Source organism: Hippocampus comes, unplaced genomic scaffold (assembly GCF_001891065.2).
Source record: "Hippocampus comes isolate QL1 unplaced genomic scaffold, H_comes_QL1_v1.1 scaffold314, whole genome shotgun sequence".
Lineage (NCBI taxonomy): Eukaryota > Metazoa > Chordata > Actinopteri > Syngnathiformes > Syngnathidae > Hippocampus > Hippocampus comes.
Genome location: NW_017805152.1, coordinates 933,159 through 947,339, shown reverse-complemented (window position 1 = coordinate 947,339; position 14,181 = coordinate 933,159). Strand labels below are relative to the sequence as shown.

Sequence of the window (14,181 nt, the reverse complement as noted above, 5' to 3'; positions counted from 1 at the left end):
CGTGTTTCTTAAACGAAGACCCTCGGCTCTCTTCTGGGGCTGCTTTGCTACACCTGGCACAGTTAAGTTGAAATCTCAAGACTGTCAAGGTAGTCTCGAGTCCAACCTGTCAGAACACTTGGCCTCCAACAGGAAAAGGACCCTAAATGCTTAGCCCAAAAACAGAATTAATTGGTTGAATTTCTGAACGAGGCACTGTAGTAGGATCGTGGTTTGCGGATTTGCTTCACGGTTATGAGGTTCAAGTCTACAAATGATGGCTATAAATACAGACGACAATATTTTTATGTTTATTTGGCTATCAGAGTGCTTGGGGGGGCGGGGACCCTTCGTTTTTATATTGTTTGCCTTTTGAGGGAGCTGGCTCATTGACGACACTTCCACAAATATTCATCAGCCTCATCGTCCTCCAAGCTGAGGTTGGCGATGGTAAACTCATGTTGGATCCTGCCAATTGTATTTTTGCCTCTGGTGACCATTGTGGGATTTCCATCCATCGTCATGGAAACACTGACAAAATGTTGCTTCCATCACAGAGGATGCATGCGGGACACACGCCCGTGTCAAGTCCTCGCCTGTCTATGCTCCTCACGGGTCTGTAAACTCAACCTTTTGGTGGCCACGTAACTCGGGTGTGCTCCGGTGTTGTTGCTGGTTGCAGTCATTGATCTTTGCATGACTAAATAGGACATTTATTTTTGTAGCCTGTGCAGGTGCACCTGTGCGCTGGTGGGTTTTGCATCGGCCAATGATCAGTCATGAGGCTGGGGGAGCTTTTGTGGGCCAGCTCAGCTCAGAAGGAATCCCACGGGACCGTGCGCACAGCGTGATGTCACGCACACGCGCTGGGAATGCAGTAAAACAGCTTTGCGTTGGGTTCTCCTTTTGCCAATAGGAATAGGCATCACTTAGGTTTCCATCAAAGTGTAAATGTCAAAAGAAATAAAATAAGCAAGGTTGAGGATGATTATTCCATGACCAGAAAACTGAACTTTGTGGCTGCTGCACTGCATCATTTATCTAATTTAGATACATGACAGAATCTAGATATTAAAAAAAAAATGTTTTCAGTATGATGCAGTGCAGGTCTATGCCACTGCGAATTTCAACCACAATAAAACTCAAAAGTACATATGCAAATAAGGCGGCACGGTGAACGACTGGTTCGCACGCCGGCCTCACAGTGCAGAGGTGCAGGGTTCGATTCTGGCTCCGGCCTTCCTGTGTTGAGTTTGCACGTTCTGCCCGTGCCTCCGTGGATTTTCTCCGGGTTACTCCGGTTTCCTCCCACATTCCAAGTAAACAAAAGACCGCAAAGTAAAGTGTTCAGAGATGGGCATGTGTGGAAAAAAAAAGTAAGACTTTTTAGCGAAGCTTATGAACTAACTGATATTTAGGAATTTGACGTTTTCCTCTCCTATTGGAGATGTTGCAACTAAATGAAAACACAAAAGCAAGTTCATCTTCCTCATCTTGTGTAGGTTGCGATGCCTCCTCCTGCTCTTTATTGAACATTTCAGCGTCCTCCTCCATGTCTGATGAGGTCACGTTCCCAAGATAGCCAGCACGTTGTAGTTGTTGTTATTTTTGATCAAATATATCGCCTTGCACCTAACTATTTTCAGTTCTAGACAAATTGTGTAACTGTATAAAATGCGTTAAAAAAAAAAAAGAAAGACATGGTTGGTGTGAATGTTACTTGAAGCTCGAAAAGACCACCGGCGCAGCCTTGCCGACGATAGGTGGCATTAGCGACGAGTGTTGCTCTTTTGAAAATGTTTGCCTCACATGACGAGAGCTCCTCACGTTGGGGTCACAGGAAAGGAGCGCGGGGTTTAATGAGGTGCGATGTTCCTCTTGAGTAATGTGACTCCGAGGAAGTGAGCAACATTCAAGAGCAAGACCTCTGCAAGGGCACCGCGATTCACAACATCCAAATTTACGAGAGCTCTGCACTTGTGAATGATTGTAAAGCGGATCCCAAATCATCACAGCTGCCGTTGCCACATTCCAGCCGCAGCTCCAAACAATCAAATCGTCTTTGTGAAGGCAGAATTTCGATAGACGTGTGTGTACAGTGCAAGTGAGGGTTACCTGAGGCTATTTGTCATACATCAGATTTATGTCGGGCTGATAGTGACCTGCTGTGGTATCAGTTCTGTATTGCAAGTTGGCCTCCGGTGAGGCAACCCAATTTGCCACATCTAGTGGCAAAATATGTTCAGCGCAGTTTTATTTTTCTGTTGAATCAAGCAGCTTCATCCTTTCTGGGCCAGAGATACCTTCTTTCAAACTCTGCAAGGCAATCAAAATATATATTTTGAATCAGTCAGTGAATGAAGGGAAAAAAAAAAAAGAGTAATGGGGGCGGGATTTCAATATTGTAACGTGTTTCTTTTTCTTACTGGCTAATTTTATTGTAGCTATGCCACGTAGCGCGTCATCCGAATTTACCTTTGACCTGAGTGCTCTAAGCCGACGTAGGAGAGACGGTTTGTCACTTTTCTTCACCAATGCAGCATGGCTTGAATTCACTGCGTTGACATCTGAAAATTATATTCGAATGGACCACTTCATTGCATGATTAATCGTTAATGAGGGGTTAGCCGTACAAGTTAGCATTCTCTTACCATTTTTCTCTCCAGGTGCAACTTTACCAGAAGGCAGAGTAGCAAACCTGACATCTTGACTTTGGGCCGTGACATCCTGATGGGGTTCATTGTGGTTGTTTTTAGAAAAGTCCTTCATCTTGCTCTGGCTGAGGGTGTGCATTTTATCCTGTCACAAAGCAAAAAAAAAATTTCCGAATGATGGCTCATATCTTAAAAAAAACATTTCTCCCCTCCACTGGACTACGAAAAACGCAAATCCCACATTTGCTAGTACAGACCTGCTCCGGTTTCCTCTCTGGACTTTCTCTCTGCTTCCAGATGGATTTTCTCTCAAACTGCAGCTCGGCTCTCAGTTTCGAGTTCTCGAGGCATTTTTGAGTGTGTTGAAACGACAACTCCTCCAGCTCCTTACTCAGTGATTCCATCGCCTTTCTGCAGATAAACAAAAGAGAGAGAGCGAGAGAGAACAGAACCATTTCCCAGATGTTGTCTCTCACAGCCACTTACTGATAGTCACTGTGGATCTGTGTGATGTCATCATTCTCCAAGACGTGCTGTGGCTCTCGAACGTTCTCCAGGTCATCTTTATGGGCTCTCCTCATTGCAGTAATGGCTGGAAGATCGATCGATAGATAGATATAGATCGATGGATAGATCCAATTCAAAAGTCATGGATTGTTTACATGCTAACGTGGCAGCTGTCTCTTCCTGCATCAGCCGCTCCTTTTCCTGTAGAAGTTCCTCCACCTGTTTGTCATGCTGCCGCTGCAGCTCCGCTATCGACTTCCTGTGCATTTCCTCCAAAGGCCCGCCACAAAAGACCTAAAGTGAAGGGGATGTCATGTGGACAAACGTGTGGCACGAAGAGTACGCAGTTACTGGAAACGAATAAAATAGGAATATGAAGTTTGTCAGAAAGGTTTCAGGACGCCTGTGAGAGAAAGCAGCATGTCTGCAAAGACATCCCCCCGAGCCATTTGTCTCATTCCGTGCGCGAGAAGAGGTGAGACTTTAGGAGGACAGCGCCCCTGCTCACGATATCCGATAAGCGAACATCAAGATACTGTCGTTGAGATTTTGTGATGCTCGTCCCGAAACCTTTCCGACATACGGAGAAACTGCAGCATATTAAATGAGGGAGTCAAAATATTCGGAAGGGCTTGGATGCCGCAGTTTACAAATGTGTCCTTTTTTTTTTTTCCTCACTTTTTTCTCATCAGTATTAACCCGCTGCAAAGACTTGTTCAGCATGTTTCAGCTGCATTTTATTTTTACCTGATGAGTGTTCACGTCATTCGGGCCGACTTCTTGCTGCTCTGTTGGGGATGCATCGCCATTATCTTTCAAGTTTGCAGCGTGTTCTTCTTTGGAAACCGAGTCTTTCATGCCGGGTTGATTCAAACGTTTCATCGCCGCTCGATGGATTTTCTGCCGTTCCTTCATCTTCATTTGAAACTCTGCTTGTAGTTTTTGCAGCCTTTCCTTGTGGTAGTCCTCAATTCTCTGCTTGTTTTCCTGAAGTCTCTGGTTTCCGGTCTCCATGGATATGATCTGTTCCTCGGCGTGCTCCAGTTCCTCTCGCAGTGCTCTGTTGTCCTCCCGCAGTTCGCATAAGGTGTGTTGAAAAGCCCGCCGCTCATCCGTTAATGAGGCGTCCCGCTGTTTGCGCAAAGCCTGCAGGTTGTCCTGCAACATGACGCAGCGCCGCTGCTCCTGCTCCAAATCTAAGTACAGCCTGTCGGACAAATAAACCAACTTTGCTTGCTCCAGCATCCACCCGGTGTCCACTCCAGAAGCGGGTTCCCAGTTTTCCTCCATACACGTGACCTCCTGACTCAGCAGCCACATGACTTTCGCTCTTCTTTGCAGCCTCGCGAGAAGTCGCTCGAACCACGGCGGCCTTTTCTCATCCCGGATGTCCTCAGGTTGAAGCGATGTTGCCGTTTTCTCGAATACCGCGTCCTTTCCCGTCTCCCGCTCTTCATACGAAACAAACGTCGGGTGACTGGAGTCTGCGGGACCTTTCGGATATTGTTGCTGGATTTTAAAGGCGGCATAGATTAACTCTGCTTCGGTGCAGGCTCTCATGATGATTTGGTGGTCCTCTCCGGCGCCCCCTTCCTCTAACGGAGTCTTTTTTAAGCTTAATATTTGCGAGGTGATGACTTGGTACCTGTGTGCAAGAGTCATCCCATCTTCTCTTGCCACTAGAAATTGGAATTGCTCATTTGGTTTCTTAAGGGCTGCCAGTATTTTTTCAACGATAACTAATTCTCTCATCAAACACACCCCAACAGTCATGATGTCCTCTGAACGTGCCGTGCCAGCGAGTTCAACCTCTGCATCAATGCTACGGTCAGTTCCAGCCAAAACATCATCGGGGCTTTCGTCCTCCACTTTGGAGGCACGAAACGACGCACGTTGTTGTTTTTCTGCATCGTTCTGTCCTTGCCGAAGACACGTCTCGACAGCCGACAGTCTGTCCACGAAATCCGTCAATTCGATGCCGGCGCTTGTTTGAATTCTCTCCCGGCAGTTTCGTATGACGTTTAGCGCAAACTGAAAGCGACCGGCCAAAAGCCCGCAAAGGTTTTCCGTCTCCTGAGCAAAGCGCTGGCTCTGCTCGGCCCGGCTGTGAAGCAGCAGAGCGAGATGCCGGGCTGAGCCTCGGCTTGGAGCGAGCCGGGAGTCAAGATGGGGGTGCGGGCAGGTTTTGTGATCCCGGTGTTCCTCCAGCCGTTCGGTGATTTCCCTTAGCTTCTCCTCTGTGACAAAGAGTTTTGTTTCAAGTAGCTGGATCGCTGTTGTAAAGCGCTGCGGGTCATCTCCTGAAGCGATGATGTACTGATGCGATGGGCCGAGCGAGTGGGAGCGGACTCTTGCGTGACGAGGGCTGTTCTGAACAGAGAACGTGCCTCTTTCCTCTGACCCGCCGTCGTCTTTTAAATGGGGCTCCTCCGCCATCACTTCCGTGTGCGGCTCCGCCTCCAAAGACTCATCCTCCACGTGAGAAGAGGCACAGGTGCAAACCTTGAGCATTTCGTTGAATTGCGCCTCCTTCTCCTCCAGGCTATTACCTAAGACTTCCATCTTGAGCAACACCTCGTTCAGCTCTCGCTCCTTGGTGTCGAGGAGCCTCTCAAAGCCATCTCGCATTTCCTCAGCCTCGGCCTCCCTCTGCTGCGCCTTCTCCAAAACCGCCAGCAGTTCCTCTGAGATACTCTCATATGAATGTTGAAGGTCCCGGTAGTGCGTCTCGAGGGTTTTCAAACAACCCTGCAGCCGACTTATTTCCCCCTGTGCCTCCGCCACGTGATCCCGCAGCTCTTGACATTGTTGCTCCGTCTGCTCTTTTTCGTCTCGATACTTTTGCTCAGCGGCCCGTGAGGAAGCTAACTCCTCTTGGAGTTGTTGTCGGGTGTCTTCAAGGTCCCTGCACCACATTTGCGCTTTATTCAGGCTGTCGACTCGCCGCTCGGCTCCATCCAGTCTCTCCTGAAGTTCTCGCGAGTGTTGCTCCGCGCTGGCCAAACTGGCTGACAAACGTTGACGTTCTCGGCCCTGGCTCGCTTGAAGGAGCGTGAGATGCTTCTGCAGGAGAGACTCTTTTTGAGCTTGTGCCTCTTCAGTGGTGCGGAGTTGCGTCGCGGCCTCTCGGAGAGCCTTCCTCAGCTCCTCGGCCTCCTCCCGGACGGCCCGGTGACCGTACGACTCCTCCTGTAGCCGTGTCGTGCGCAGCTCCGACTCTTTCCTCTTTTCTTCGCTGAAGCTCAGCTGGGTCTTCAAAGAGGTGACGGAACGTCGCCACTCCATCTGCTGCTCGTGGAACCATCTGCGTTCTTGCTCTAAACGGGCCTGAGCGAGCGCGGTCGCGTCCCCTGTCACAAGCAGCTGGGCTTGTTGAGCTAAGAGGTCGACTCTCTGACGTAGTTCGGCTTCCCTGGCTTCCTCCTGCATTCTCTTTTGTGCCTCCAACTCGACACGGAGTTGATGGTTCGTCTCGTGTAGTCGGCGCAGCGTCGAAGCTGGCTCCGATGGCAAGTTGGAATTGAATAGAAGATCATTCTGCAATGTAAAAAAAAAAGAAATGACAATTGTATGCAGTTCTGCTCAAGACAAAATGTAACAAAAACTGTATATCCCATCCATGAACTTGAATAACCTTTTCTCTTAAATGACTCTCCCTTTCTTGCTGGAGTTCATGTTGCAGTTTTCTGTTGAGTTGCTGAAGCCGAGACAGTTCCTTCTGTGTCTGGCCCAGCTGTAGACGCAAACAAGCGCCCAAATCAATGAGCACGTACAATTATTATTTTTTTTTTTTGATAAATTGGCTTCAGTCCGCCTCACCTCTTGGACAAGTTGCCCTCTTTCGGACTCAGAAGGACGACACTCTTGATCAGAACCGTCTTCTTTTGACAGCATCGCACGTGACGGTGAATATGGAGAGGCCACTGCATGGAAAGTCATGAAATCCGAAACGTTTTATGACGACGCTTGCTCACCTAATTTCAGCGAGATAATCATTAGAGGAATTACCACGCCATCATAACATTTGAAGATGGATGCAGGAATTTGCAACTAAACGCAAAGCAAGCCAGACAAAAACCTCCTTGGGAAGAGGTGATCAGAAAAACCAACAGATCGTTGATGTTCGGTGTTTCGGTACCTTCTCCCGCCTGCCGTGTCGGACTGAAATGAGACGGCGAATCGGTGCGGGGTGAGGAGGTGGGCGACGGGCTGGGAGACGATGCAGAGCTTATAGCGGCGGATGTTTCAGCCATCTTTTGCTGCCGTTGGCTTTCTTCTTCTTTTGGTTTCTCCGGGTCCTCGGCACCTTCACGGCATGCGTCCTCTTGCAAGCGGTTGTTTTGGTGGCCCGATTCAGGATCGTCCTTATTATTTAGTTGCAGTTGGGTGCTGTGAGGAAAATATTTTCTTTATCGTTTTGGGATGGAAAACAAGAGGTAAAGTCATGCGAGTGTAAATCGTTTACCTTGCAGCAACAGGTGCGGAGCTCACATTTTTCATCACAGTTTGGATCAAATTGCGTCTTATCCTTGTTGTGAACAGTGAGTGATCCCTGCCTTTGCTCTGTACAAAGATAGAAAAACATCCACAAATCTTCGTTCATGAGAAGAGACGTTGGCACCATTTATATATCGGGAACAACTCAGACAAGTTTCAACAATTCCGACAACGGGTGAATTCTGTACTCTCGAACATGCTTGTGTCAGACAAGGTGTAAGTTTTTAACTGCATCTTGAAGTGTTTAAGTGAAGCTTACCTCTTGTTCGACGCTGTCGTCTTGTTGAGGACAGTTGGTGCTAGAAAGCTCAAAAGATGATTTCAGCGTCTCACATGAGCTGCTCATTTGCTTCTTTTCCTCATTGTCTTCATGGCAGAGCTCCTTATGAGTCCTTCCATGATGAAAAACATGAATTCAATTCACCAAGGCAATGCACATCACTTTGCATTACGAGCGATTGACCACATACGAAAACAACGAACCTGACTGGCTCTTGAGAGGACAACTTTCCACCAATGAGGATTTTATTTCCAGACCTTGTTTCCTTCCTTACTGGAGAATTTGCTTCCGCATCAGAGTCTGTTTTGGAAATACCACCTGTCAGTTCTTTTGGAATGCCTACCGCACGTTACCAATACTAAAGTGTATTTGCTGCACATCACCATCTGCGGTAGCTCTCCGGTCAAGTCTGTTGAGAGAGTGACTGCTCCTCATGAAGGGAACGGTAGTGAGGGAAGAAGTGTCGAGGGATGAAAAGCTCCGGCTGCTGCAGAGCTGCAGAGCAGGTCTGGATGGACGAGTCGACGGTGGCCTGGAGGCCCAGTGACCGCCGCGACCTTGGTGGCTGCTTCTTTTCAAAGTGACACCAGCTTTACAGTCTTTCTCGCCGCCGCCGCCGCTCCTTCCTCCACCATTTAAAGTGGCTTTCGGTGCACTGCTGCCAGCCTGTTTACCTCGACTAAATACGGGTGCTGTTAATGATGAGGCTTCCTTTGAAAGAGACAAAAGAGACAGATATAGGCCTCCGACATTTTCTTGGTTCCTCCTTTTGATGATGCAGGAAAGAGACAAAGCTATTGGGAATTATTGGGTGTAAATAACCAAGCATTGGCTTGGTCACATTTGGACCCACCGTTCGCTGGACTATTTCACCCAATTTGCCCCTTTTGACCCATGCAGGCTATAGAGTGTATTTAAACAGCCCTCTTCATCATGCTGCTGTTCACATTTTGATGTGATGACACCCAAAACGAGACGTCGCCATAACAACAGTCCATCAAAGGGACCAAGGGAGGCCTCTTCTGTGTTGCTGTTACGGAGAAAGAACCACACTGACTTACACTTATGATGGGACTCTGTAATAATAGAAGTAAGGATAGAAAACTGAAATTGTTTGGTTGTTGTTGTTGGTGGTGATGCTTGGTGGTGTTGTGTAGAAAATGCCAGACATGCTGCGCGCCGCACACGCCAAATTGGACTCAATGACTTTCTCAATCCAGTAACCTCGGTTGCAAACTGTTAAATCCCAACAGGATCTCTTAATTTGCTTAAGTGCCATCTGACTAACACAGTGATCATAGACACACACACACCCACGTGTGTGTGCAACCACACACGCAATAGCAGTACGTTAATCACACAAATAGGCTGTGAAAAGACAGGGAGATTAATCACTGTCGACTCAGCCTCACCTACTGAGACAGTCGAGTCTGGACACTTGACCTCCAAACAAAAGTCTTCTTTGAAATTGAGTCGATGCCATGAAGCAATAACATCATATGAGCAAATGTTGCGTCAGCATGCAAATGTGTGTACTGAACCTACTGACCAAACTGTTCATTTGTAAGAGCCAACTCAGTTTCATGGTACATTTGGAAATGTGCTTGTAAAAGTTGATTTCATTACAAGGTTAAAATGGTAACCTACCTTTGCTCCCTTCTTTTGTGCAGGTTTAGGAATCTTACTGTTAACCAGGACCTCGGGCCACCTAATATTCAAACAAAGTGGATCATGTCAACTTTTTCAAGTACGGGTAAAGGCAGACCGACCAAGTTAAAGGTATTCAATCGCAGTTTCACATCAACTAACTAACATGACAAATAATTTTTCTCCCTGACAAGTATTGTGGATGAAAGGAATTTCCACCCGCAGTAAAGTGACACACTGGAAAGTCATTTCGTTTAAGAATTCAAACACATAAAAGCCAGCACAATTTGTCATTTACTTGAATGTTATTTGTTTATGTATTTATTTGCTATAAAATGTGACGCCAACTTGTTTCTTACCTTGGAGCCTTGGACATCATTTTCAGTGAGGATCTGAAGAATGTCCTGAATGAAAATCCAACTTTTTACAGCAAAATGGGGAAATAAATATGATTAAAAAAATATATAAAGTTCCACATGTGAAGGCCAAAGGGAGACCTGGCTAAATTATTCATTCACCTGCAAAAAAAAAAAAAAAAAAGCTGTCCTATTGCTCACAAAATGAGCGAGCAAATCACAAACAAGCAGTGCGGAGAAGTGTCGGACATGTGTAATCCTCGACAGTTGACAAACTCCATTAGTTTTGAGGAACGAGGTCAAAAGATTAACAGGATTACCACACCGTCACTTGGCACATCTTTAAAATCCTTTGAATGTCCACAAAATGTATGATATTATGGTCAGTCGTTTTTTTTTGTTTTGTTTTTTACTTGATCCACTTGAATAGTGAGGTACATCACACGAACTCACTTCTGTTTAATCTAATTTAGTGTTCTACGAGCACTGGAAGTGACCTATTAAAGTATCCCATTGCTGCATTTGTTGTTGTTGTAGTTGTTGTTTTTTTCTTTTTTTGGGGGGGGGGTGAAAATAAGACCAATAACTGAATGCAAGATCATTATCATCTAACTATTTACTCCGATCCGTGTCAACCTCACATCATGCAGCAGCACATGCAAATTATTTGAGTTGACAGAATGTATTCCGGGTCCTTGATAATTGCTTTGTGTGTGTGTGTGTGTGTGCGTGTGTGTGTGTGTGTGTGTGTGTGTGTGTGTGTGTGTGTGTGTGTACAATTAAATGAAGGAAGAGAAGAAGACCTTGAAAAAACATTTGCAAATTAAATTGCAATCGCAATATTGAAGGTTATTTTATTGCACCAAGATGCCACCAGGTGGCGTCAGTAAATTGTGGGCGCCTATCAGTCAAGGTAACCGCTGCTTTTTGTGACATTTTGTTTTTTGATGTGCTGTTATATATTATATACGCGTTTGTATTTAAAATATGTATTGTATATGCCTTGGATCAATAAGAGTTGGGAGGAACTGGTGTAGTGTGTCACAGAAACAGGTAGCGATGGAGCAATGATGTCATACTTATAAGTTCTTTGCATTGACTGACGTCATCCTCACTGCTACTCAGTGCTATGAATGCTGTGGGGTAATACCCGGCAATGCGTCACCGACTCACCATGTAGCTATTTCTAAGAGAAAAAAAATATTCTCGGAGCGTTGTCATTTTTAGTTCCCACCTACTAGCCAGCCGCCGATTGGCCGGAGGTCACGTGACCCTCCAGCTGATTTCGTTGCCTGAAGTGTTTTGCTTCTCCTGTAGTCTGGAGCCATTTCTGCTTGGCACCGCTGCACTCTCGTTTTTTCGCATCGTCGTCGTGTTTTTGTTTGTTTGTTTCTTTGTTTTTGTTGAAGCCCGCCGCTATGGCCCACACAGCACAAGCAAATGTCTTCGACGCCAACAACCCTCAAATCCAGGTGGAACACGACAAAAAGCGTCGACAATTTGTCATTAGGCTAAACGGTATGTTCAACATGATGTTAGTGGTGGTGGTAGCTTTTGGCTAATGCTAGCTCACAGCTTGTTGTTAAGTTAGCTTCATTTAACGATGGAAGCGCAAGACTTCATCCAGCAGTCATCATTGCACACATTATACGATTCACTCATAGGCCTTTACTAATGACTTGTTGTGGTGCAGTAATAGGAAACACGTATAAGGCCAATACAAACGATGCATTGTTATCACAAAACAAAGCCAAATGAAGTGTTCGCAAAAAACAAAAAAACTTGCATGGAACCAACTAATACAATTTGTATCCAGGCAAACACAATTAAATTACACTTTAGGGACCCCCCCCCCCCACCAAAAAAAAAAGTCAACACAAGTAGACCAAATGAGAGGAAACAATCTGGTGTTTAAAATCTGTTTGTTTGAAAACACATTAAAAATAGCTCGATTCATCTTCCACATTTAAGCTCTATTTTTAAATGTAATTTTGGTGAGCTTTGTTTTGTTGTCTAGAAAACAAAAGGGGCTGTGTTAGTATCAACTTTGTTGATTTCTAGCTTGCACGTTAAATATGAGCCCTTTAATCGATGACGGATGCCACTGAGCTGAGGCAGTACAACTTAATGTAAACTAGCAAAGCGGGTGGATAGAAAGTAGTAACCGCGTCAATTTTGTCCCTCAGGGTCGCACGATCGTGCAGTTCTTCTGTATGAATATGTTGGGAAGAAGACAGTGGACCTGCAACATACTGAAGTACCAGATGCTTACCGAGGGAGAGGAATCGCCAAACACCTGGCCAAGGTAAAGTCCACCGACATTGCCATTTGTCACGTGTCGTACGAAGCACACCCCATGACTGTAACTTCGGCGAGAAATACAAGTATGCTTCTGTGAACGCAGGCAGCCATGGACTTCGTGGTCGAAGAAGATCTGAAAGCTCATCTGACCTGTTGGTACATTCAGAAATACGTCAAAGAGAATCCTCAACCTCATTACTTTGAACATATTTACCAATGACCTCACATGGTGCCAAAGACAGAAAAGAGAAAGCGAGAGAGAGACACACTCTCAAAAGTGAGGTATGCTTTGGATTTCAAGGCTTACATCCCACCTAGGACCTTCCAGGCATTGTTTGAAGGAGCCAGATGAGCTCCTTGCAAGAAACTTGAATGCTGACTTGACTCGGTGGCATCTATCCACAACAAGGGCAAGCTCCTCCAACAGAAATCAGCTGACTTGAGTCGATTGTCTCTATCAGATGGAAAAGATTCAGGATGCGAATTCCTCACCTGTGTGTAACAATTGAAATGGGAGTTGCGTTTTATTTGCTCACAGGTAGGCAGAGCTCGTAAGGTGTATGCACCTTTTGTTTTTCTTCATGATGGTTTGACAGCATTTGACTTTTTACAAAAGTTGACCTTTGTTTGACCTTGCCACTGTTGCCATGTTGTGTTGAGGCGTGGTCAATTTTCAAGATGGTCATAATTTATGATGTGTAATCATGAAAATTGGCAGCATACAAAGTAATTCATGCAAGACATCCTTGCGCCAGTCTAAAGGAGATCAGACAAATCTATGCGTGCAAGTGCATTTTTAGCCTTGTGAGAAATTCAAAAGCGACCACTGCGTGTCATTAATAGATTGTCAAAACTAATCATCTGAACACCCCATTTGAAAGTTTTGCGGGGCTGAAATATTGTTGCAAATGTCGGGATATGTTAATTCTCTAATTAAAACAATATCAGATATATATCCCTGTGATTCCCCTATATTGTATATTTACGCAACCTTTTTTTTTTTCTGTTAGGCTGAAGTGAACCGGTCTTCGCAGAAATAAAACCACTTTAGCAAAGGGCGTGATACCTTGGCTTGGTCAAGCCAAAGCTTGGAAAGAATTCAGATGAACTACAGGACACAAATCATTTTATTTCTGACACCCATGTGATAGATAGCCTGTCACTGTGACGTGTGCAAATAAACAAACCAGCATTTTTAAAACAGCACAGCTGCATTCAGGGCATTTCTATTCAAGGTCAAACACATCCTTTGTTGATTCTAGAACTTGAACCGGATGGCTGGAGTTTACTCACTGCGTTCCTATTGTTGTGTCATTCTTCGACACCACGAAGAACCGCGCTTTGGGATTTCACAATGATAGATATCATTGTGTTGTCAAATCATAATCCCTAAAATGTTTCACTGTGGTTTTCCCCCCTAGCTTGGCTCCCTTTGCTGTTGACAATCTAGGTGTTGAGAAGCAAAACCTCAGGAAATTCCTAACACTATAGCAGCGCTACGTTCGCATGTAGGGCCGACTGACTGCTTTGAGTGCAGAAAATACTCGTTTACTGGGTGGCAATCACCGATTACTAGGCAATATTTCATTTCTTGTTCATATGTATGTATATGTGCGTTTTCTTGAGTTAAATGACTTCACCCTTTCAAACAGTCACTTGACTGTGAAAATGTTGTGTGCTTCACACTTTATTGTACGAATAAAGTCATAAAACATACAAAAAGGAAGAATTTTTGTGTGATGGCGCAATATCATTTACACACAAACTGGTGGTATTTTATAATAAATATTAATATTTATTGGACGTGATGCAGCTACAAGTACAGTTGCAGGGACACGAAAAGCAGGAAGATCAAGAACCAAATGGAATGTTTTACATCAAATCTGAAAGAAGATTGTAGGCAATGGATGCTCTTAACAGGAACATTCGGAGATGGCTCGTACAAAAGAAGAAAAAAACT

General features: G+C 45.3%; 2 protein-coding genes across 2 annotated transcripts; one reads left to right on the top strand and one right to left on the bottom strand.

Moving 5' to 3' along the window:
- Positions 1 to 1,503: 1,503 nt before the first annotated feature.
- Positions 1,504 to 10,399, bottom strand: LOC109514847 (trichohyalin). The gene is made up of 16 exons (XM_019868246.1): positions 9,924 to 10,399; positions 9,565 to 9,625; positions 8,301 to 8,628; positions 8,121 to 8,217; positions 7,897 to 8,029; positions 7,606 to 7,703; positions 7,279 to 7,529; positions 6,960 to 7,063; positions 6,775 to 6,873; positions 3,888 to 6,677; positions 3,296 to 3,434; positions 3,120 to 3,225; positions 2,891 to 3,044; positions 2,631 to 2,778; positions 2,455 to 2,546; positions 1,504 to 2,295 (listed from the first exon to the last, which is right to left on the bottom strand). The coding sequence occupies exons 1-16, from the start codon at positions 9,941 to 9,943 to the stop codon at positions 2,233 to 2,235; spliced, it is 4,683 nt and encodes a 1,560-aa protein (XP_019723805.1). The 5' UTR covers positions 9,944 to 10,399; the 3' UTR covers positions 1,504 to 2,232.
- An 807-nt stretch (positions 10,400 to 11,206) lies between these two features.
- Positions 11,207 to 13,950, top strand: natd1 (protein NATD1). The gene is made up of 3 exons (XM_019868382.1): positions 11,207 to 11,438; positions 12,107 to 12,225; positions 12,325 to 13,950. The coding sequence occupies exons 1-3, from the start codon at positions 11,339 to 11,341 to the stop codon at positions 12,439 to 12,441; spliced, it is 336 nt and encodes a 111-aa protein (XP_019723941.1). The 5' UTR covers positions 11,207 to 11,338; the 3' UTR covers positions 12,442 to 13,950.
- The last annotated feature ends 231 nt before the right edge of the window (positions 13,951 to 14,181 follow it).

What these genes read in the sequence shown, in the direction of transcription:
- LOC109514847 (XM_019868246.1), bottom strand. Translation starts at nt 9,943, where the DNA reads ATGATGTCCAAGGCTCCAAG. An exon ending in ATGATGTCCAAGGCTCCAAG is followed by an intron (nt 9,626 to 9,923) that starts GTAAGAAACAAG and finishes TTTGAATATTAG; the next exon opens with GTGGCCCGAGGTCCTGGTTA. An exon ending in TCCTCTCAAGAGCCAGTCAG is followed by an intron (nt 8,030 to 8,120) that starts GTTCGTTGTTTT and finishes TCATCATGGAAG; the next exon opens with GACTCATAAGGAGCTCTGCC.
- natd1 (XM_019868382.1), top strand. Translation starts at nt 11,339, where the DNA reads ATGGCCCACACAGCACAAGCAAATGTCTTCGACGCCAACAACCCTCAA. An exon ending in ATTTGTCATTAGGCTAAACG is followed by an intron (nt 11,439 to 12,106) that starts GTATGTTCAACA and finishes TTTGTCCCTCAG; the next exon opens with GGTCGCACGATCGTGCAGTT. An exon ending in TCGCCAAACACCTGGCCAAG is followed by an intron (nt 12,226 to 12,324) that starts GTAAAGTCCACC and finishes CTGTGAACGCAG; the next exon opens with GCAGCCATGGACTTCGTGGT.